General features: G+C 43.0%; 1 protein-coding gene across 1 annotated transcript; it reads left to right on the top strand.

The window, feature by feature from the left end:
• The first annotated feature begins 359 nt into the window (after positions 1–359).
• LOC142854126 (E3 ubiquitin-protein ligase TRIM31-like) lies at positions 360–15,305 on the top strand. The gene is given in 9 exon segments (XM_075979224.1): positions 360–995; positions 1,420–1,515; positions 3,294–3,524; positions 6,224–6,246; positions 9,702–9,817; positions 10,998–11,072; positions 11,528–11,569; positions 14,030–14,492; positions 14,494–15,305. Coding segments are annotated over 9 exon segments (1,506 nt in total). The 5' UTR covers positions 360–584; the 3' UTR covers positions 14,543–15,305.
• Positions 15,306–22,803: the final 7,498 nt, after the last annotated feature.

Here is a 22,803-nt window from a genome sequence, read left to right as displayed (position 1 = left end):
CGACTAGTACATACTTTCCTAGTCAAGATAAAGGAAACAGGTCAGGCAAGCTGAGGATCTAAGAAGGACAGAGAGAGAGGAAGAAACTTTTAGGCCAAACAGAACAAAGGATGGCTCAGAGACAGGGAGAAAAAAACCAACAGAGGACAGGTGGGGGAAGTAAGAGATCTAGGGGGTTAGCACACCTCCCTGAAATGCCACTTAGCCGCTCCACTCCCTACCTGTAGTAGAGCGAACTTTGACGCTTGAATCTTCTGTTATCAGACAACTGCCTGTAAAGATAATTAGTTCAAGGTCCAGAGAACATTGCTCTATGTTATAGGAGGTAGGAACTCACAGTGTCTGTTTGTTCCTGAGAGATGGTGAGGTAGGACTGACTGTTTTCTTCTCTTTACAATATTCCCCATAAGTTTTCCTCTTCTCTGCTGTTCATTTACTTAACCCCCTCTTCATTTGTCCTTTTCTAGTCTTTCAATTGAGAGGCTCTTTAGCCTCTGCTTCCTGTTTCATTTTCTCTTGCCAGTACAAGTGCCTGCCTCGGACTTCTGGGCTTTCACATATCAAGTTAGCCTTGCTGCTCCATCATGGCAAGCCTAAAGCGGGCCAGCAAACTACTGGAGGATGTGACCTGCCCCATCTGCGAAGAAATTCTACGGGAGCCTGTCACCACTGACTGTGGACACAACTTCTGCCTGCAATGCATCAATCAGGTTGGGAAAACTACAGAAAACCTCCAATGTCCGCTCTGCAAACTCCCTGTGAATAAGAACATGTTGAGGCCCAATAAGCAGAAGGCTAGTATTGCAGAGAAAATCCAGGCTATGGATCCTGCTGAGTTCCAAACAGAAGAAGAGCCAAGATGTCCGAAGCACAAAGAAAAGTTTCATTACTTTTGTGAGAAGGATAACAAGTTCCTCTGCTTGGTGTGTCGTGACTCCAAGGACCACAAAACCCATGAAGTTACCGTGATAGATGAGGCTGCCCAGAACTACAAGGTAGGCACCCGCCTCCTTCTCTGTCCCCAGCTCAGCAGAGTAGAACTCCCTGGGTACCTGGGAACTGCTGCCTTTTCCATCTGGTTGGCACCGACTGCTGCACTCTTAACTCTTGAATTGGCAGTTTGCAGCTGGGCCCAGTGAGCTCAAAGACCCAGGTTCTGGGAAATACCAATCTGTAATCAAGGCAAGAAGAATAATCAGAATAGTACTTTGGGGGCAGAGGAGATAATTCAGAGACTAAAGGCACTTGCCACCAAGTCTGAGGACTTGACTTTGACCCTCAGGATCACATAATACAAGGAGAAAATTGGGTTGATCCCTGAGAAAGAAAGGGGGGCTGCTAATAGTGACATCAGTACCCTGGGATATCTTCCCTGCCTTCCTAGAGGCAGAACCTGACTGAAGCATTCTCTCCCGACAGGTGCAGATTGAGACACAGCTCCAGATCTTGGGGCAAAAGGACAAGGAAATAATTAAAGAGAAAAAGGAAGGTGAAGGAGCAATCCAGGTGTTCAGGGTAAGACATATTCACTCCAAATACATCTGAGGAAGTTGAGCATCTCTGTTGAGGGAATGTTGAGCACTCCTTATACACCAGGCTGGAACAAAGTCCTGCTGAGAAGATGGCGAGGGCAGAGCAGAGCGTGTGGTGCCTGAGCCGTGCACCTGAGCTGTACGGACCTACCTGCGTGGGTGCTGCTCCAGTGAACCAGGAGGGTTTCTGCTCCTCCACCCACAGCAGATTTGTAAGGACTGCACACACACACAGACACACAAACACACACACAGGCACACACACACACACACACACTTGTTCACACACACAGACACCAAACACACTGGCTCACACAAGCCCCTTTTTACTAGAGAATATTATACAGTAAGAAAGACAAGAGACTATGACAACACCAAACATCTCCACCCGGTTTTGATGTTGCTTACTTTTTTAAAAGGTTTCTGCATTACTTTTTATCTATGTGTATGTGTCTGTGTGAGTGAAAGTCATGTGTGTGCAAATCTTAGCAGAAACCAGAAGAACTGGAAATACAGATATTTGTGATCTGCTCTTCATAGGTCTGGGAACTGAATTCAGGTCCTCTGGAAGAGCAGTAAGCATTCTTAACCCCTGCATCATCTCTCCAGCTCCATCCATGGGAAATTCAGTATGAAGGCAGCTAAACTGAGGAGAGCTCTCTCTCTCTCTCTCTCTCTCTCTCTCTCTCTCTCTCTCTCTCTCTCTCTCCTTTCTCTCTTTCCATCTCTCTCTCTTTCATTTATTTATGTTCTTCCCCAATGACTTTTAAGAATGTTTTATTTACTTATTTTTAGGTTTAATTTTATGTGAATGAATGCTTTGCCTCCATGTATGTATGTATACCACGTGCATGTCTGGTACCCATGGAGATCAGAAGAGGGCACTGGATCCCTGGAACTGGAGTTAGGATGGTTGTGAGCTACCATGTCTGTTCTGGGATTTGAATCTGAGTCCTTTGCAAGAGCAACAAAGTCCTTTACTGAGCCATATCTCCAGCTCCTAGACACGGTATCATATGCAGCACAAACCAGAAATTGTTATACATAAAAAGGATAGCCTTCATCATCTGACCCCTTTGTCTTTCCCCCAGTACTGGAATTACAGGGCCATAACAGCATTCCAAGGCTACGAAGTGGTGAGAATGGAATCCAGGACCACACACATGCTAAGCAAACACTCTCTCAACTGAACTACAGCCTTATCCTGGGTTTTCTATGGTGATGTTGTTTTTTTGTTTAGAGAGTGGCTCAAGTAGTCCAGGCTGGCCTTGAATGGAGGCTGCCTTGGCTTCCTGCATCTCCTGTCTGCACTCGCAGTGCTAAAATTTCTTAGTTGTGCATCTGGCTGATGTCCTTGAACGTTTAAAAACAGTCAATGAGCCTAAATCTTTGAACACAGGAAGTGCTTTGATCTTCTTGTCCCTCCCCTTTTCCCATAGGTAAGATTTAGCAATCTGTTGTAAACCGGTTTCAGAATAATCCTTACATACTCCTAAAGAGTGAATTGTGTCAGATGGTGCATGCCCTTGATTCCAGCACTTAGGAGGCAGACACAGGTTGATCTCTATGAATACAAGACTAACCTGTTGCTCTGAATGAATTCCTGACTATCCTGAACTATATAGGGAGACTTTGCCTGCAATTAGTTAATTGATTGATTGGTTGGTTGATTGATTTAAAAGTGAATGATTGGCTTAAAGGAAGCTTGGAGAATCCTCTCTCATTCCTTCTTCATCTCTGCATCCCTTCCCTTATCTCCAGCCCCAGGTACATCTAGAGAGACTAAAGATCCTTGAGGAATTTAAACATGTGCGCCAGAGACTGGAAGAGGAAGAGAGATTCCTCCTGTCAAGGCTGAGCTGGCTGGAGCAGCAGGGAGTCAAGCAGATAGAAGAGTATGTCACTGTCACAGAGGAACAGCTGACCACCCTCAGAAACCTCACAAGGTCCCTGAAAAATAGGCTACAAGCACCATCCATGGAGCTACTGGAGGTCAGTCCATTGGTCCATTGGTAACAGACTCCTCTCTCTCTCTCTCTCTCTCTCTCTCTCTCTCTCTCTCTCTCTCTCTCTCTCTCTCTCTCTTTCTGAAAGATACTTCAGAATCTGTATTATACTGTGTCCTAAGAACTCCTAATATCAGATTCCTCCATGTCCTTTATCCCCTGAAATGAAATTTTTGCGAAACCTCTGTCACTGCCTGAAAGGACATAAAAGTCAGATACTCTTCTTTCTCTGGGGATTTGCCTGAGGCTCCTATCAGGTTTTAAAGCCTGTTGCTCCCCACAAGGCTCCATTTGTATTGTCTCTGACATAATGTACCGTTCCTCTCTAATGCTGTTCCACCCCAAGGCACAGTACTCACCACGCCCTTTCTCCTAATAACCCTCATGTATGAGGTGTGGTTTCTTTATTACTTTTTATTGCCTTCCTGAACTAATCCACCAACGGCTGCCCTGCCTCACCTAACCAGCAGTTCTCAACCTGTGGGTCTCGATCCCTCTGGGGGATCTGCCCACCCCTTCACAGGGGCCACCTAAGACCATCAGAAAATATCAGACACTTACATTCCAATTCATGATAGTAGCAAATTACAATTATGATGTAGTAACGGGAATAATTTTATGGTTGGAGGTCACCACAACATGAGGAGCTGTATTAAATGTCTGCAGCATTAGGAAGGTTGAGAACCACTGACCTAATCAAAGCTCCTCTCATAACTCAGGGCACTGAGGCAGGAGGATTGTTACTAGTCCAAGGCTAACATGAACAAAGATCAAGACACTATCTCAAACATCTGGGCATGGTTTCTCACCTCTATAATTCTAGCACTCCAGAGTAAGGAGTCTTCCCCAGAACACTAGAGTTCAAGGCCAGCCTGGACACACACACACACACACACACACACACACACACACACACACACACACACACACACACGAAAGGAAAGAAGGGAGGAAAAGAAAAAGAAAGAGAGCCACAAAAAAATCTAGGGATTTTTGATCTTGTTCTTAGAGGCAGGATCTCATGCAGCCCAAGCAGCCTGGCAGTTTTAGGACAAAGGTCATGTGATCAAGGGTAACACTGAATTACTACTCTTTCCATCTTCTTTCATGTGCCACTACATCCAGCTCACAGTTTAGAATTGTAATGTAGGACACATATGTTACTTAAAAGCATCTCTCAGACTCATGCAAAGGCGCTTGCCACCGATCCCAAGACCCACATGGTGGAAGAACAGGGCCAATTCTCACACATTTTCCTCTGACCTCCTTCTGTAACTGCAGATCCAGATCTGATCACTCTGGCCTCGTAGGGTTCCTGCATTCTCATTTACATGCCCACACACAGACACACATATATACACAAATTAAAAATAATGAAAATAGGGCTGGAGAGATGGCTCACTGGTTAAGAGCACTGTCTGCCCTTTCACAGGTCCTGAGTTCAATTCCCAGCAACCATATGGCAGCTCACAACCATCTATAATGGGATCTGATGCCCACCTCTGGCATGTGGGCATATCCATAGCACTCATACATAAAAAAATATTTATAAATAAAAGCTTAAAATAATAAAATACTTTTCACATTATTCTCAAAAATTAATAAATCTTAAAAATAAAACCCAATAAAAAGAGCTATATTTCAAGATATATTTTTAGTAACTATATTAAAAAGAAAAAAGTATCAGGCATAGTGGTACACCTTTAATCCCAGCACTTGGGTGGGAGAGGTGAGTTCAAAGTCTACCTGGCTCACAAATGGAATTCCAGGCCAAGCAGGAAAAAAAATCAGATAAAAGTAATTTTAGTAAAACACTTTAACAATTTATTTAATCCAATATTCCAAATGTAATTATTTCAACCTCTTTAGACATATTTGTGAGCTATTCCATATTTGTAAGAGCTGTTTTTTTTTTTTTTAGTTCTGAGTCTTTAAACTCTTGTTTATTTTGCACATCTCAGTTTAGATGCTAAATCATCAATTGCTTAGGTAAAATGTAGTTAATCCTAGTAAATCGATAAAGTTGTACTTACAATGCTTCAATTTTTAAATTTAGATTTAAAATAGTAAAAACTAATTGGTGGGGAGGACTGAGGTGTTAGTGCATTCCTGTCCTCTCAGCGCTCACAGTCAGACACAGAAGATTCGGTAGTTCAGGACTGTTCTTGGCTACACAGAGAATTCGAGCCCAGCCTGAGATACATTAAACTGTCTCAGATACAAACAAACAAACAAACCAAGAGGGAGGAATAATAGGACACCCACGTGCCAGGACTAACACACCTGGTTTCTGTTTTGTTTTTGTTTTTTCTTTAAAGAACCATGGATAGCCACTCCACCTTTGTCCTAACACTGCCAAGTTGAGCTCCCTGGTTCTGTATCAGAGACAACACCCGTCTCCCAAATGTCACTCTTTCTTCTCCCCTCACTCTGCGTCTCCTGAGGTTTAAACACCATCCCAACTATACCAGGAGTTTTAGGGGTAGCAGTTCAGAATGGATTGGGGGGAAAAAGAAAAGAAGCAGAGACAGACAGCCAGACAGCCAGAGGCAGCAGAGACAGAAAGACAGAGAGGAAAAGAAGTTGGAAAACTGGGGTGTTCTCACTCTGCCTCCTGCTGAGTCTGAACCCCTTCTTGGTGCCTGTGACTAGGTAAGCTCTGACATTGTTCTCTTTCTCTTTCAGGACATCAAAGACACCTTGAGCAGGTATGATGGGCATCCCAAGTGCACTGTGCTTTCTGTTTCACTCACACATACAACATTCAACATATATCCGAACATGTTCACATTCTCCAATAACTCGGCTATAAACTCGTTAGGCTGCAGGTATAAAAGACCAAGCTGGCCACAGTAGCATGTGGTCTGCTGGGCACAGCTCTTTTCATCAACACCCAGCGTTAGAGCAGCCTTTTAATCCCCAGCTGCACTCCTCTCTCATATTCCTCTTGATCAAGGGGGTGAACCCTGGTTTTCCCATTCAACATCCCTACGCCCCATCCCTTCTCTCTTCTCTATCCATCTCCCATCTTCATTTCCATATTTTCATGGGTCTGATCTGTAGTAGGAAGCTGCTTGTTTGTTTTCCTACCCGCCTAGACTTCAGAAATAATCACACAGAAACTATATTATTTAAATCACTGCTTGGCCAATCACTGTATTACTATCTAGCTCTTACATCTAGTATTAACCCATTTCCAGTATTTTATATTTTGCCATGACACTTGTGGCCTACCGGCAAGTGTTCAGCATGTCTGTCTCTGGCATCGGCTCCATGGTTTCTTTTTGACTCTGTCCCCTTACTCCCAGCTTTCAGGTTAGTTTCTCCTGCCTAGCTCTGCCCTGCTTTATCAAAGGCCAAGGCAAGTTCGTTCTTCACCAATGGTATTCACAGCATACAAACAGGGATCCCACATCCCCTCCCGTTTTCTGTTTAAATAAAAAGGAAGATTTTAACTTTAATATAGTTAAATTACATGTAACAAAACAGGCATCAAGCAAGAATTATAGTTACAATATTTATAGTTACTTTGTCTTTTATCATAACTAAAGAAAACTATATCTATAACTATCTATTCTTCAACTCCATCAAAGACTCTAGGATATAATATTACCTAAGTAAGCAGGAAGTGCATTGTAAGCAACTCCCAAAACTCTAGAATTGACCGATATATCTCACTGTCTGGACAGTCACCCAGAGTTCTTCTGTACCCATGGGACATCCATCTTCTGCCTACAGATCCATATTACCCAGCAGACTCTTTCATGAATCAGGAACCCCAAAGGATAGTCTCACTTTTACGCAAGTTCAGCAGTAATTTCTCTGTGGACCCTGCATGTCTAGTTCATACAGCATAGCATCAAGCAGTCCAGGAAAGAGCAGTTTTTGCCCAAGTGGTTAACCAATGCCATAAGGAACCTCTTCAGTGCCCATCTTCCTCTTGACATAATTGGTGTTTCCAAGAGCAGACGTGTCTCATTGTCATGAAAAATCTAGATTTTAAAACACTTTAAATGCCATATTCTGATGGTCTCTGAAAGATTTGAAGAATAGCTATCTAACTGAAATATCTCTCTATATATTTAGATAACTACAAGCTTGAATGTTATAGATGATTATATATTAACCTATGTTTCTTTATTATACATTACATTTATAAATGAGCCACATAAACACAATACCTTAATCAAGAACAGAAATAATACATATATAACAAAATTGACCTTAAATTTATATCAATAAACCAAGATCCATACCAATGCAAATCTCTATATCATATCCCCTCTTAAATGTAAAGAAACATTTATTAATAATATTTGGAAATTTTGGCATAGCTCTTTCCAAACTACTTCCTGCATTTTGTTGGGCAAAGTATTTGTTGGGGTTTTATGGAAACCTTTCAGGTGGTCCATCAAACCACATTAATCTGGAAACAATCTACAAGTTCTCATCCTCTATGGAAACAAAAGAAGAACCTCTTTTCCAAAGCAACAAATCCTTAGACCCAAGTTCTGAAGTCAACATACCTTTATGTTGGCTTTACTTAGCAGTCCATATAATAAAATGTGCCTCTGTACTTAGCTCCTTCACAGTCAAAAAATTCAAATCACAATAATATACATAATCCAGACTCTATGTGTAGATTCCATTTTTATGTGGCTTATTTTCTTACTCTAGTACTTTTTAATATTTATTTTATTATCTTTACTTCTTTAATCTGTGACAGTCTGTACTCTTTCTCTTTAAAGACTTTATTTTATTGCTTTTTATAAACCATTTACTTCCTTTTATAGCTCTCTATGCTGTTTTTCTTCTCTCCCCACACTGACATACATTTTTAAAACATACTGTGTCTCATTTAGAGGTCTTTTATGTCTGAATCTGTCCTTATTGTGTATCTGTAATTCTTTTCTGAACAAGATGACTTTTTAAAATGCTAAGCCCTTCTTAAAAACTTAAGCAGCAGCATTGTTAGGACACACAGGACCTTGCCTGCTTGCTCTGCCCAGTCGAACATGGTGGAAGTCCTTCAGTGCCTCTGAGCCTGCTGGGTGGAGCCACACTCACCACCTCAACTCTGATAACCAGTTGGCCCATGCTGCCACCAAGTAACTTGCAGCTCACTGCCCACAAACCCCATTTAAATGCTTGGCCTCCTGAAAGAGCCAGAGTTCATGCTGGCAGCATGGCCCATACTGCATGGCTTTTTTTTTATGGTACCACTAAATCTGCAAGACCTCTCTTGAAGGAGCTGCAGCATGCCATTAGGAAAATGTTGGCTACCAAGAAGCCATGCTTAACTCTGTTCTTTTGTGTCTAAAATGACTTTATAAGCTTTCTCAGGTTTTACTTGGATTAAACTGGCACTTGCTGGAGTGCTATCAGTTGTATGGAGGCAGCTTGTTTGTTCCCAACTGCTCAGATTCCCAAAATAATCACACAGAAGAGCAGTCTTTCTTTCCCAGCTGCGCTCCCCTCCCATATCCCTCTTAGTCAAGAGAGTGAACCCTGGGTTTCCTACTCTACCTCCCTACTCCCTGTCCCTTCTCTCTTCTCTGATCCATCTCCCATCTTCTTTTCCATATTTTCTTGTGTCTGATCTCATAGCCCTGCATTCCTGTCCTGGCTCCACTGATGTGGGACAATGGTCTTATAGCCTGCAAAGTTTTGTCAGTTGTACTAGTTTAATAAACTGCTAATTAGCCAGTAGCCAGACAGGAAATATAGGCAGGGTGACCAGGCAGGAAGTAGAGGCGGGGAAACCAGAACAGGAGAATTCTGGGAAGAGGAAAGGTCCACTCTGTAGTCGTCACTCAGACATAGAGGAAGCAAGATGAGAATACCTCGATGAAAAAAGGTACCAAGCCATGTGGCTAATACAGACAAGAATTATTGGTTAATGTAATTTATAGAAGTTAATAAGAAGCCTGAGCGAATAGGCCAACCCGTTAAAGATTTAATGCAGACCTTTGTGTGTTTCTTTGGGACTGAAAGGCTACAGAACCAGGAGGGACAGAAACTTCTGTCAACACACCCTGACAAACAGCTCCCTGGCTCTAGACTGTATTTATCACTCTTCCTCCATCCCAGAAACCAGCTCCCAGATCCTTTCTGCCCACACTCTATCCCCAAACTTACAACTCAGATCAACATATCTTCACAGGAGTAGAGAATTTCAGTTTTCCAACCCAATACCAGTTCCTACGAACCTGGAGGAAAAAATCAGTGAAGCAAAAGCAAGACATGAGTCCATCATAGAAAGCCTTAAGAAATTAACAGGTAAGATGTGACTAACACTCCCTGTGCTTACCTGCCTAAGGATTCTTTCCATCACCCCAGATACCATCTGATGTCTCTGGTATAGCCCCAAAGCCTTTCTGAACCCAGGTGAATGAGTCAAAGAACCATTATGCAGAAATTCCTCATGCTGCCTTGTATCAGGTTTAGTGCTGAGGATGGAACTTCGGGCTTGCTTGACAAGCACTCTGCAATCTGAGCTACATCCTCAGAGTCAAAACACCTCTGAGCTCAAAAAATTTCCATGTTTACTAGATGGTGAAAATGGGACTAGAAGTATGTTCCCAATTTGGTTGTGGCTTATCAAATGTACCCCTGGGCACCAAAACACAGTATTAACACATAGTGGAAGTAAAGAATACACATTGACTTTGAAAGACTTAATATTGAAATAGAGCATAAAATATAGCAATGAAAACAAAAGCAAACAGAAATATTGTCCAGGGTAGTCTCTTATGGAAGACCTCAGTGATCTTCTGAGTAGCTGGGTCTCCAGCACCCAGCACTGAGCCCAGGTAGCACTCAACCTTTATTGGACATGCTGAAATGGCAGTATATTTTAACATTCTGAGCTAAACAAAACATATTATTTAATTCATTGTATTCATTTCTTTTTTAAATGTTTTATTTACTTTATGTGTATGGGTGTTGTGTGCATGTATTGTGTCTATGCCTGGTGTCTATGGAGGTCAGAAGAGGGTGCCAGATGCCCTGGGACTGGAGTTTCAGTGGATGCTGAGAACTGAACTGGGTCCCTGGTGCTTTTAGCCACTGAGGCCTCTTTCCCTTTTCCTTTGCTTTTGAGACACTGGAACTCACTATGTCCTGTGGACTAAAAGTTGTCATCCTCCTGTGTCAGCTTCCTGAGTGTCAGCATGCCCTGGTCTTTTAGAGTTTCAAAATAGCATCTAGAAAAGCCCAAATTCAGTGGCTTATGCTTGTGGCTCCAATACTTCTGTTCTGGACTGGGCTGTACTGGAGAGCCAGTTCTGGGAGACCCTAGAGCAGCTCTCCCTGTTTGCTGTCTTCTTGGTCCACTGAGACTATGTGAGAAATCCCAGTACCCCCTCTTCCTACATCAGTAATCAGTGCCTTAATGTGTGGTCCCCGTTGCTTGCTTAACCTCTGTGGATTCTCCATCTCCTTCACTCTCTCCTCACAGACAACCTGAACACTGAAGGGAAGAAAGATAAAAGCACATTCCTGAAAAGCCTGAATAAGAATGACATGGAGAACTGTAAGTGTGTGCATACACTGCTGTTTGGGGAAAGTGAAGAATACAAAATCTCTCTTCAATGGGAGATTAAGGGTGGAAGGTCCAGTGTGTGTGTGAACACCAATGGAGAAAAAGTTTATAGAATTGTTTTATTATTTTACATTTAGATAATCATAGTGACATCCCCACTAATTAAAAAACTTTAAAAAATGAATGGCAATTTATACATTTATTTCTTCATTTCACAAGGCTCAGTTGGAGGCAGTTCAGTCTGTAGCTGGAGCTGACCTAACAGGTCTAGTTAGCCCAGCAATGCCAAGTAGTTGAGATCCACTGGGACAATGCCTGTAATGATGTCATCTGATTGGTCCAGCTTTGAGGGTAGTTATGATAAAAGCCAAGATCACCCCCAATATGACTTTTAATTTATAACCACTTGTTATTAACGTAAATTTGTTTTCTTTCTCAAATCTTAGGGTGCCAGTTACAGAAGAATAACTCAGATTTGTCCACCTCAGGTAGGATTCCTTCTAGGCACACAAGTCTTCCTTTAGAGAAGCAAGGGTCCTCTAGGTGTACAGGTCAAAGTTCTGTTCCTTCACAGCTCTGATACAGCAGAACCCTAGCCCCCAACAGGAAACCCCTAGTGTGCAGGTGCACCCTGCTGCTTGGTCTATGCCCCTCCTACTGTCTGCAGCTCAGCAGGACCTAATGCTCAACCCTATTCCATCCCCTTCCACTTTGAGGCCTCCTTTCTGAGGCAGCATCCTCTTGAGCTCTGCTCTGGAGCAAAACTGGGCCCCTTTCCCTGTGTTCCTAGAGGAGGAGTTGGCTGTGAGCTCTGTGCACACTGACAGCCTCAGAGTTGTGGGCTGCGCACCCCTGGATGTTGCTCCTTCCTTCACACTCCCCCACCTTCTTTGGGTTTTGTTTTTAAAATTTTTCTTTCCTTGGTTATTGTTATGTGTGCATACTTATGCACAATAAGATGAGAGGACTAGTTTGTGAAGACCGTTCTCTTCTTATGTGAGCTTTTTATGTGAGTTTTGGGTGTAGGCAGCAAGCATCTGTATCTGTACCTGCCAAGCCATCTTACCTATTTTTTATTAGTTCTTTTTTCTCTTTCTCTGGCTGGTGTATGTGAGTGTGAACACACACGTGTGTGTGTGCATGTGTGTGTGGTGTGTATGTGTGCACATGTGTGTGGTGTGTGTATGTATGGTGTGTGTGGTGTGTATGTATGTGTAGTGTGTGTCTGTGTGTGTTTGTGTGTGTGAGTGTGTACTCATGGAGGCTAGACTTACGCATCTTCTTTCACACTCTTCCTTAGTTTCATGGACAAGATCTCTCACTGAACTTTAAGCTCACTAGATAGCTTGGGCTGTCTTGCTACTGAGGCCCATGCAGCCATCCTTGCTACTCAGCACTGGGGTAACAAGTGTGCCTGGGCCACAACCAGATTTTATCCTTAGATGCTGGGGATCACGACTCATGTCCTCATGCCTGCACAGCCAAGGCACCTCCCTCAGTCCTTTGTTTTTTTGTTTGCTTTTGAGACAGAATCACATATAGCCCAGACTACCTTTGAACTCATGGTAGTTCTCCTGTCTCAGCTTCCCAAGTGCTGGAATTAGAGGTGTATGCACCACGATGCCTGGCAATGAGCACCTCCAATAAAACAGAAGACAAGTCCCCGTGGTGGTCATTCTCACCAGTGCTGCTCTTCTCCAATTGCTTTGACTCTGATGCCCCCGGTAGACCTTAGAAGTTCCTACCACTGTCTTCATTTATGGTCATCATCCCCATCCCCCTGCATCCAGTAATATAACTTAGCCAGGTCTGGGAATCAGAAAGGGGTAAGATCTGCTGGGATCACCTCCCTAGCCTACCCCAGTGACCCTGACCAGTTGTTCTAATGCACACTTCCACATCCGCCATCTCCCCAACCCCACACACAGCAGAGGAGAACTCGCATTGCAGCAAAGGCTGAAATTCAACACCAAATGAGGGGCGAAAATGTTCCCACTTTCTAAACCTTAGCAGAGCCGGGACCACTGGTGCTCTAGCCTTTGAATAGGACAAAGACTCTGTAGCTTTGATAAACTGCCATTCAATGTCTGAGCCATAATACGAGAGTGGGGGCATATCACGGGTCTCTGAATATCCACTTCTTCAGTCCTCCTGTGTTTGAGGGATTCCATTCTATCATGTGCACTCACGCATGCACACACATGCCTTTGTGTGGGAGTCAAAGGATGATTGGGGAAGTCAGTCTCCCACCATGTGGGTTTCTGGATTGAAATCAGGTGTCGGGCTTGGGACTCATGCCTTATCAGCTGACTCACCTCCTGGCTCCAGGAACTCAGTTTCAGAAAGTCAGAGTAGTGGTGACCCCAACTTTAGAAAATCAGGCTGAACTTTGACCTCTCATAGTAGCCCCAATTGTTTGCCATATGAACCAGGAAATATGGAAATGGGAAGACATATCTACATTGTTAGAAGATCTAAATTGTACAGGGTGTTATGACCTTGGTTCAAGACTTTTTTTCTGAAATGATTCTACTACCACGTGGACTAGGGGACCTTCCCTCTGCACCCACAGAACAGAAGCTCATAAAATCAGGGGCTAAATTTGAGGCCTGGGGATGGAGAGTGGGGAGAGGTTCTGGAGAGGGGGTGTAGGGAGCATGGGCATGGTTTCCCACATCTATAATTCCAGCACTAGGGAGGTGCATTTTGAAAGATGAGAAGTTCAAGATCATCCTTAGCTAGACAAAAATTTTCAGCCCTGCTTGGATTATATGTGACCCCCCTCCTCAGAAAACCAAAAGAAACAGGTAGGAGTCTTTTCTGAGGACAGGAACTGGAATTTGAAGGAGAATTTCTCCATCTAGCTACATCACGAGAAGCTCAAGAGCAGGGTGCTGGAGGACTTGCCCTGCAACTGTCCCTGTTTACTCTTTTTTCTCTTTCCACAGAACCTACGACCCTGGACATGGCCTCAGCTGACCCAAACCTCACCTTTTCTCAGGATCTAAAGAAAGCAAGCTTGTATGTCATCGACGGCAATAGGCAGGCAAAACCTTTACAATTCGAAGAATTCCACTGTGTGAGGGGCTCCCCAGGCCTCTCCTCAGGCCATGGGGTGTGGGAGGTGGAAATTCAGGGACCCCCAAATCAGGATGGCATAGTGGGTGTGGTTGCTGAGTTGTCTCAGGGGTTGCAGATTCTGAACTCTGAGCCATGCTGCTTGTGGGCATTGTGGATATCGTCCTCTGGATGTCAGCCAATCACCAACTGCAGTATTCGGGAGAATCTCCCATTCTCTTATAGGAAAGTGGGCATCTACGTAGATTATGAGCATGGAGATATAGTCTTCTATGATGCCATCACTAACAAACACAACTACACCTTCCAAACTTCCTTTGACAGACCGGTCTTCTTATTTTGGGCTCAAAACTGCCTGCAGCTCTATCACCGTAAGCCCCTAGGACTGTACCACTGTGGGTCCCTCAGTCTCTTCCCCACCCATCCCTCATGATTGAATGAGACGCAAGTGGAAGGAATGAAGTTTGGCCCTACTCAGGCACACTACACACCCTACATACCCTATATATACTACACAAACTACACACTCTATACACCCTTCACACACACTACACACTGCTCATACCATACAAACCCCACATACCCTACACACCCCACACACCCTACATACCCTAGACACCCTCCACGCACTACACATCCCACATACTACACACCCTACACGCTACATACATTTCATACTCCCCCCACACTACACACACTATACACCCCACACACTTTAACACCCTACACATACTTCTTTCCGTAAATAAAAAAGACAGTGGAATCTCCAAATACTAACCACAAGGCTTTTCATTGCTGAACTTCATAAAAGGACATGATTAGAAATGGCCAAACTTCAGCAACAGCCCATTGGGAAATATCTGGCCACTCCCTGCTTGAGATGCAAGTCCAAGACACTGCCCAGCACCCTGCCTGCCCCTTTCTCTACTTCACTACCTGCAGTTCCTATGACTCTGAACTTGAGCACCTGGCTCTTGCCCTTTCCTGAAGTCTGAGAACCAGAGGCTACATGCAGAATCAGCCAGGCCTGTGCCAGTTTGTAGACAGGACAGTCTTCAATCAGGGCTAAAACCTTTTGACAATTCAAAGCAACTTTGTCACTCTCAACAACTCTGCCTTCAAATTAAAAACAAAATTGTAAACCAACCTTCATGTTGACTTAAATTTCTAATTTTGTGTGAGGCCACATCCATAGCAATCTTTAGGTTCCATTGACCCTCCAGACTCAGGCAGGTTACTACTGAATAGATTGATAGTCGGGGGCGGGGGTGGAACCACACAAAGATCATACTACATTTCTTCCTTATGGAATCCAGGATAGATCTTAGCTCATAGACTTGGTACAAGTGTCTTATGGATGAGTCATCTCACTGTCTCCATTTCCCATTCTAGAAAGAAGACTGTACATCGACATGTCTGCTAGTTTATTCTCCCTAGGGTTCATGTAGCCCACCCTGGCCTTGAACACTTTATTTTGTGAGAACTGAGCAGGACAGAATACTTAGTCAACAAATGGTGCCCACATGGACAACTGCATCCACATAAAGCCTGAGAGGGCTTGGGAAGTTATTCTAGACAAAAATGAATAGAGTTAAGCACAGCTTATTGATAGCAGCATTTTATCAGGTGGGCTCTGTTTGCTAGAGGCAAATGCATCTCATTTAAGAGAGGCTTCCTGACTCAGCTTTAGATGTAAAACTTTGCAGCTCTTTTAAGAGGCCCTGCCACAAAACACTTAAATGGTGTGGATGAAAAGCTGACCGCATGCTTTTTGGTTTTCAGCATTAGCACGAAAAAAAAAAAGCCGTGCCATTTTAAAATGCCAGCATTCTGGGCCATCCTGCCAACACAAACTCTGACTCTTTGAGGCAGGAGGTCTGGCTACAGAGCATTTTAGTGTGGTAGGTGAGCAGAATGCTGCAGCTTTCTTGCTGGCAGGGACTTTGAAATGCCATAGAGTTGTGGCAATAAGGCTACAACCGGTACCTCTGCCATGAGGCTAGAAACTTAGAAAACTAAGAAATGGGCTGGATCCAGCCACCAAAGCCATGGTTTTAACCTTAACCATATCACTTAGCAAATTAAAGACTCATGTGGTCAGAAAAAGAGAAATATATAGTAAAGAGAGAGTCAAAGATGAAGAAAACCTCTAAATGGTTTACAGTGTGTTAAAAATATATGCAGGCTAAAGGTTAAAGTTCTTAAAATAAAAAAGAAAGAGAATAGTTGTGCGTGGTGACACACCTTTAATCCCAACACTTGGGAGATAGAGGCAGACAGACCTCTGTGAGTTCAAGGTGTGGCACACAACTTTAATCCCAGCACTTGGGAGGCAGAGGCAGGCATTTCTCTGTGGGTTCAAGGACAGCCTGGTCTACAGAGTGAATTTTAGGATAGCAAAACATACACAGAGAAACCATGTCTCAAAAAGCCAAAAATTAAAAATTAAAGAAATAGAGGTTAAAATAGCCACATAAAGATGAAAAATACAGTTTGGATTTTGTATGTTATTATGTTCTCTTTGAATTGCTTGAATGCTTCAAGACCCATTAATACCACTTTTGAGTATATATCCAAATGATGCTCAATTGTGCCACAAGAACATGTGCTCAACTATGTTTATCGGAGCATTGTTTATCATACCCAGAACCTGGAAACAACTTAAATGCCCCTCGACTGAAGAATGGATAAGGAAAATGTGGTACATTTACTCAATGGAGTACTACACAGTCGAAAAAATAACATCTTAAACCTTGCAGGCAACTGGATGAAGCTAGAAAACATCATTTTGAGTGAGGTAACCCAGATACAGAAAAACAATTATTACATGTACTCACTCATAAGTGTTTTTTAAACATAAAGCAAAGAAAAGCAGCCCACAAATCACAATTCCAGAGCCTAGACAACAATGAGGATCCTAAGAGAGATATACAAAGATCTAATCTACATGGGAAGTGTAACGGCGTAAATGAATGCAGACAGATTGTAAAAATACATATTATAGCTTTAATGGAGAAATAGACTTACAGAACCACCGTTCCCGTGGAGACCAGGAAAGCAGAAGCAGCAGCTGGAAGCACTCTCGCCAAATTTATAGGCAAACATTAGCCCGAGGAGAACACGCCCCCTTAGGGGCGGGACTTATCCCTACATCTCCCCTTTTGTCTAAATAAGACAGAACTAAACCAAATACAACTATATACAATAATAACAAATAATAAATATAACAAACAATATTGAGAACAAAAGTTTTGCTAAACATTCTATCTCAAGGAGTCTAAATAAGGTAGAGAGTAATTACAATTATATAATCTTCGACTCTGTCAAAGATCTGAGAAGGGAATAAATATTACAAGATCTCTTGAGAAAATTGGAAGCATGGGGACCTTGGGAGAGGGTTGAAGGGAAGGGGAAAGGCAGGGAGAGAAGCAGAGGAAAATGTATAGCTCAATAAAAATTAATAAAAAAAAGAATTTCTGTATTTTCTGGGTGGTCGAGATGGGGAAAAGGACAGAGAGAAAGAAAAAGAAAAGAAATATCTTGATTGAGGGAGCCATTATGGGGCTAGCAAGAAACCTAGCACTAGAGAAATTCCCAGGAATCCCCAAGGATGATCTCCACTAAGCAATAGTGGAGAGGGTGCCTGACCTGGCCTAGCCCTGTAGTCAGCTTCATCACTGTCTTAATGTCACCATAGAACCTTTATCCAGCAACAGATGGAAGCAGATACAGTGAACCACAGTGGAGCACTGGGCTGAGCTCTCAAAGTCTAGTCAAAGAGAGAAGAGTGAGAATACGAGCAAAGAGGTCAAGACCATGATGGGGATACCCACTGAAACAGCTTACCTGAGCTAATGGAAGCTTTCCAATCTGGTCTGACAGTGAGGGAACCAGCATAGGACCAAACTAGGCTCTCTGAATGTGGGTGAGAGTTGTATGACTGGGGCAGACTGTGGGGTCACTGGCAGTGGCATAAGAATTTAGCCCTACTGCTTGTTCTGGCTTTTTGGAATTCATTCTCTCTGGAGGGATACCTTGCTCAGCCTAGATATTATGGCAGGGCCATGGTTCTGCCTCAAAGCAATGTACTAGACTTTGTTGACTCCTGGTGGGAAGATTTAATCTCTCTGGTGAGTGTAAGGGGGATGTGTGGAGGGAAGGTGGAGGAAGAAAAAGAAAGGGAGGTAGTGGGAAAAGGATTTGGCATGTAAAATGAAAAAAGACTGTTTTAAAAAATAAAATAAAACAACAACAACGAAAAGAATTTCAGTTTCTTAATTCCTTTTCTGATACAGAAACTGTGTGGCTAGGGGATTTGATTCTCCTAAGGACCACATCACACTCCTCCTGCTGCAGTGAAGTGAAATTCCAAGGCAGACCCAGGTTCAGAATTCACTCTCATTCTTGTAGTTAACCCACACAGGGCCATAAAGCCCACTGTGTCCTAGCCCCATTTGATTCCTGTTCTGCTCTCTTTAACAGTTTCATATATGTACAATCTTAATGTCATCTCATCAATTCAAGTTCAGTGTGCCTTCTAAATTGTTCAAGCCTGAATTACTGGAACTGCCCAATGGAGTGGCTCCTTCAGTTAAATGTTTTAGCAGACTGTAGGTTTCTATGTGGACAGTAGGTGGTGCTGCCTCCCAGGATAGGACATGATAAAGGATAAGAAGCTGCTGCCACTGCCCTGTTCTCATTCATATTCTCTCTCTCTCTCTCTCTCTCTCTCTCTCTCTCTCTCTCTCTCTCTCTCTCTCTTTCTTTATTCACTTATTGTTGTAAATATATGTATGTCCACTTTGTGCTTACTGCCCACAGAGGTCAGAGAGGGTATCAGATTCTCTATAACTTGGGTTCCAGGAAATTTTTTGTCATGTGGATGCTAGGAACAAAACCTGGGTGATGCCTTAAAACAATCCCACAGCAGTTCAGAATTAGGATAATAAAAGGATTGTTTATTTAAGGGGAAAACTTACAGATCACCATCCTAAGCAACAGTCCTCTGAGCTCAAACAGGGACAGAGTCTAGCAGCCGGAACAGGAGCCATAAGCAAGAAAGCAGGCCCATGTTTCCGGCTGCTTTTTAAAGTATAAGAGACCATGCCCCAGTGTCTGGTATCTTAAAGGCTATTGGCTGAAGGAGTGGAAGGAGCTCCTGCAGCACCTCCTCCTTTAGTTTAAATAAGAGAGTTTCAAACCCAATACAAATCTATATACACTAGGAGTACATATCAAGTATAATTAGAATTACCTCCAAATAAACAATATTAAGCAAGTAACATATGCTAAATGTTTTAATAAACATTTTATCCTATGGAGTCTAAGTTTTGTATAGGAAATGTCTTGGCTAGATCATAAGAGTACAGTAACTACAAGCATCTAATCTTCAACCACATCGAAGGCCTGAGAAGGGAGCTAATATTCTTTTTTAAAAAAATATTTATTATGTATACAGTATTCTATCTGTGTGTATGGCTGCAGGCCAGAAAAGGGCACCAGACATCATTACAGATGTTTGCGAGCCACCATGTGGTTACTGGGAATTAAACTCAGGATTTGGAGGAGCAGGCAATGCTCTTAACCCCTGAGCCATCTCTCCAGCCCTGGGAGCTAACATTCTTGAGCGGTCAGGAAGTACAATGAAGTAGCTTCCAAAGTGAGCAATATATGACAGAGACAATTAGCTACCTGAGCAATCACCTAAAGTCTCATTTTGCAATATTGAAACAACCAACCCTGGCTAAGGCCTAGTATACCTGACAGACCATTTTCAGGGGCAGAAGATTTTTCAAACCGGTTTTACCCTGTCTTCAAGATTTGACAGTCCTGCTTATCCATTTCCAGATACTATGTAACTTGTCAGTGGTTGAGGCATTGTCAGTTCCTTGCCCATAGGCCAGCTTTGCCAAGAAGAAAACAAGCTCCAAGTGCGGTACCTCCGGTGCTCAACACTCTTTTGGGAATAGATTGGTACTGTCAGAAGCAATCATGTCTCATGTCAACAGAACCCTAAATTATTTAAATGCCATGTTCCACAGATCTTTGAAGTGGTTGAAGAATACCTATCTAGTCAGAATACAATCTTTATATATGTAAAGAACCTAGTTGATCTGACTGTATGTACAACAAACATGAACAAATATTGACCTATAATAATATTAAATAATCTGTAAACAAATGTGTAACAAATGAAGACAATGACCTCAAAATGTAAACAATGTATCTTGATAAGAGGTAGGAGTAATATAAATTGTGATATGAAAATATACCCTAAAAGTTGTATCAATATACAAAACATCCTAAACCAAGGTAGAAACATGCATATCTACAATCTGACAAAATAACTTTGTATATATGTACAAATAATGTAAACAAAAGTAACAAATATAATTTGAACTTGTATCAATAGACAAAAACTACACCAATGTAAATTATCCATAAATAATAGCTCCCAAGTATTCCCTCTATTAACTACTATTACTATCCCCCCTTTTTTGAACAAACATAGTTTTCACCCCAACCCTTCATCTAGTACAAGTGATAATCAACAAATCCTAAACATTATTCCCAACCCTATGGACATAATTATTTGTAATAGGGGCCATCATCTTTTAGAATTGCTTCCCACTATCATGGGGGTGATGTTCTCTTAATGGGAACCTGCAAAAATTAAGTTGTGGTTTAATTCCAAAATTACTGTCTAGTATAGTTGCAAGCAATTTCTGAGCAGTCAATAGTTTTTTTTTTCTTCAAAGTTCTCATTTGGAGTTCTGGCCAGAATAAGAGAAGGTGCACCATTAAAGCAGCTAGTATCCAAAATGGTCTTATAGTAGCACTGTCTACATAATGATGTCATCTCAACTGGGTAGAGTGGTTGCTGTGAGGTCCCATCTTCTTCCTGGAAACTTCAAAGATTACTGCAGGAAAAGGGTGTGTAGGAAAATCTATTGTTCATCAGGGAAAACTTAAACATCATTCATATAAACATATACACAAGGAAGAATATGATATAGACAGAATAGGCATGGAGAAAGTAAAATTTTTTCCTATAGTCTTCCTTCTGACCCATACCAGATGGCTCCTGATATGAGATAGAAACTCTGAATGTTCCTTTTAACAACAAGCTTGGATTTAGAGAAGTACAGAGCCATTGTCCAACTCTAAATCCATATATATATATATATATATATATATATATATATGTATGTATATGTATATACACACATATATATGAGTGTATGTGCATGTGTGTATAAATGTTAGTATAAACAATACCTGGATTCATAAACTAAATTATGTTTTCTAGATGCAACCACCCAGGCCCAGAATCAGGGCTCTGAACTGGCCCACCCTAGCATCTACCCCATCTATGATCTGCTGGCTAGATAAAGCTGCAGGATCTTCACAACACAGGGCAGCAGCAGGATATTCCAGAGGAGTCCCGGCATCAACAGTGCAGCAGAAACCAGAGGCCTCGAACCAGACCAGTGACTCTTTGCAATGAACATTTGCAAGTAAAGATGTGGGCTAAAGGTTAAACTGTGGGACTCGCTGAGCCACACTACAGTTCCCACAACGAGATTTTCCCTTTTCTTTCTTTTACTTTCTTATTAAATTGTATTTCATTTTATTTTAGTGGGGGAGGTTACAAAGGGTGATACATAAGGATACGTAAGGATGGGGAGAGGAATGGGATTGAGATGCATGGTGTGAAACCACGAAAATGTGCTAGGGTGGGCCAGTTCAGAGCCCTGATTCTGGGCCTGGGTGGTTGCAGGGTGGGCCAGCCTGCCCGTTCTCCCTGACACTTACCATAGAGGTGAACCTTCCAGCATTGATCTGGCTAGTTCATGATGCAGCAAGGGGAAACGTGTGCTGCTGGTTCTCCTGCTTTCACACCCTCGGGGCCGGCTCAGCCACACTTCAGCCACCAGGGCCAGCTCTGTTGTGTTGCCCAGGCAAGGCCACACTTGTGAGTGCTGCAGCTGGTGAGAGGTGGGGCCGGCTCTCCCACCTGCCACTGAGCAGGCGCAGGGCCTGCTCTCTTGAGTATTACATCTGGAGAAGGGGCAGGGCCAGCTTGCCCATGCCCCGAGAACAGGGTCAGCTCTATTGTGCTGCCCAGGTGAAGTGTAGGATCCTCTCTCCCGAGTGCTGCTGCTCGTGAGGAACAAGAGCAGTTCTCCCTAGTGTTGTAGCCAGAGAGGGGGGAGGGTGATAATTCTGTGCATCCCTACCCACTCAGCCTTCGGTGGTAACAGGAGCCATGGACATCAACGCAGACCACAGCAGCAGCAGACATGGGTCTGGCAGCAGCCCTGACCCAGTAATCACCAAAGCCCAAGGTGGCAAGCAAGCCACCTACCTAGGCCTCTCCTCACTGCCTTCACCTAGTCAGACCCGCCTCTCTCCACAGGACGTGACCATTCTGTCTCCTTCACCTCGTCAGACCCGCCTCTCTCCACAGGACGTGACCATTCTGTCTCCTTCACCTCGTCAGACCCGCCTCTCTCCACAGGACATGACCATTCTGTCTCCTTCACCTCGTCAGACCCGCCTCTCTCCACAGGACGTGACCATTCTGTCCCTGCCACTCTCTTAGCCCACCCTTTATTTCTCACTGTAACAGTGCTGGGCAGGC

This window comes from Microtus pennsylvanicus, chromosome 7, assembly GCF_037038515.1.
Source record: "Microtus pennsylvanicus isolate mMicPen1 chromosome 7, mMicPen1.hap1, whole genome shotgun sequence".
NCBI classification, from domain to species: Eukaryota; Metazoa; Chordata; class Mammalia; order Rodentia; family Cricetidae; genus Microtus; species Microtus pennsylvanicus.
Note: the sequence above shows the minus strand (reverse complement) of the source record. Positions and strands in the feature narration are given on the sequence as shown.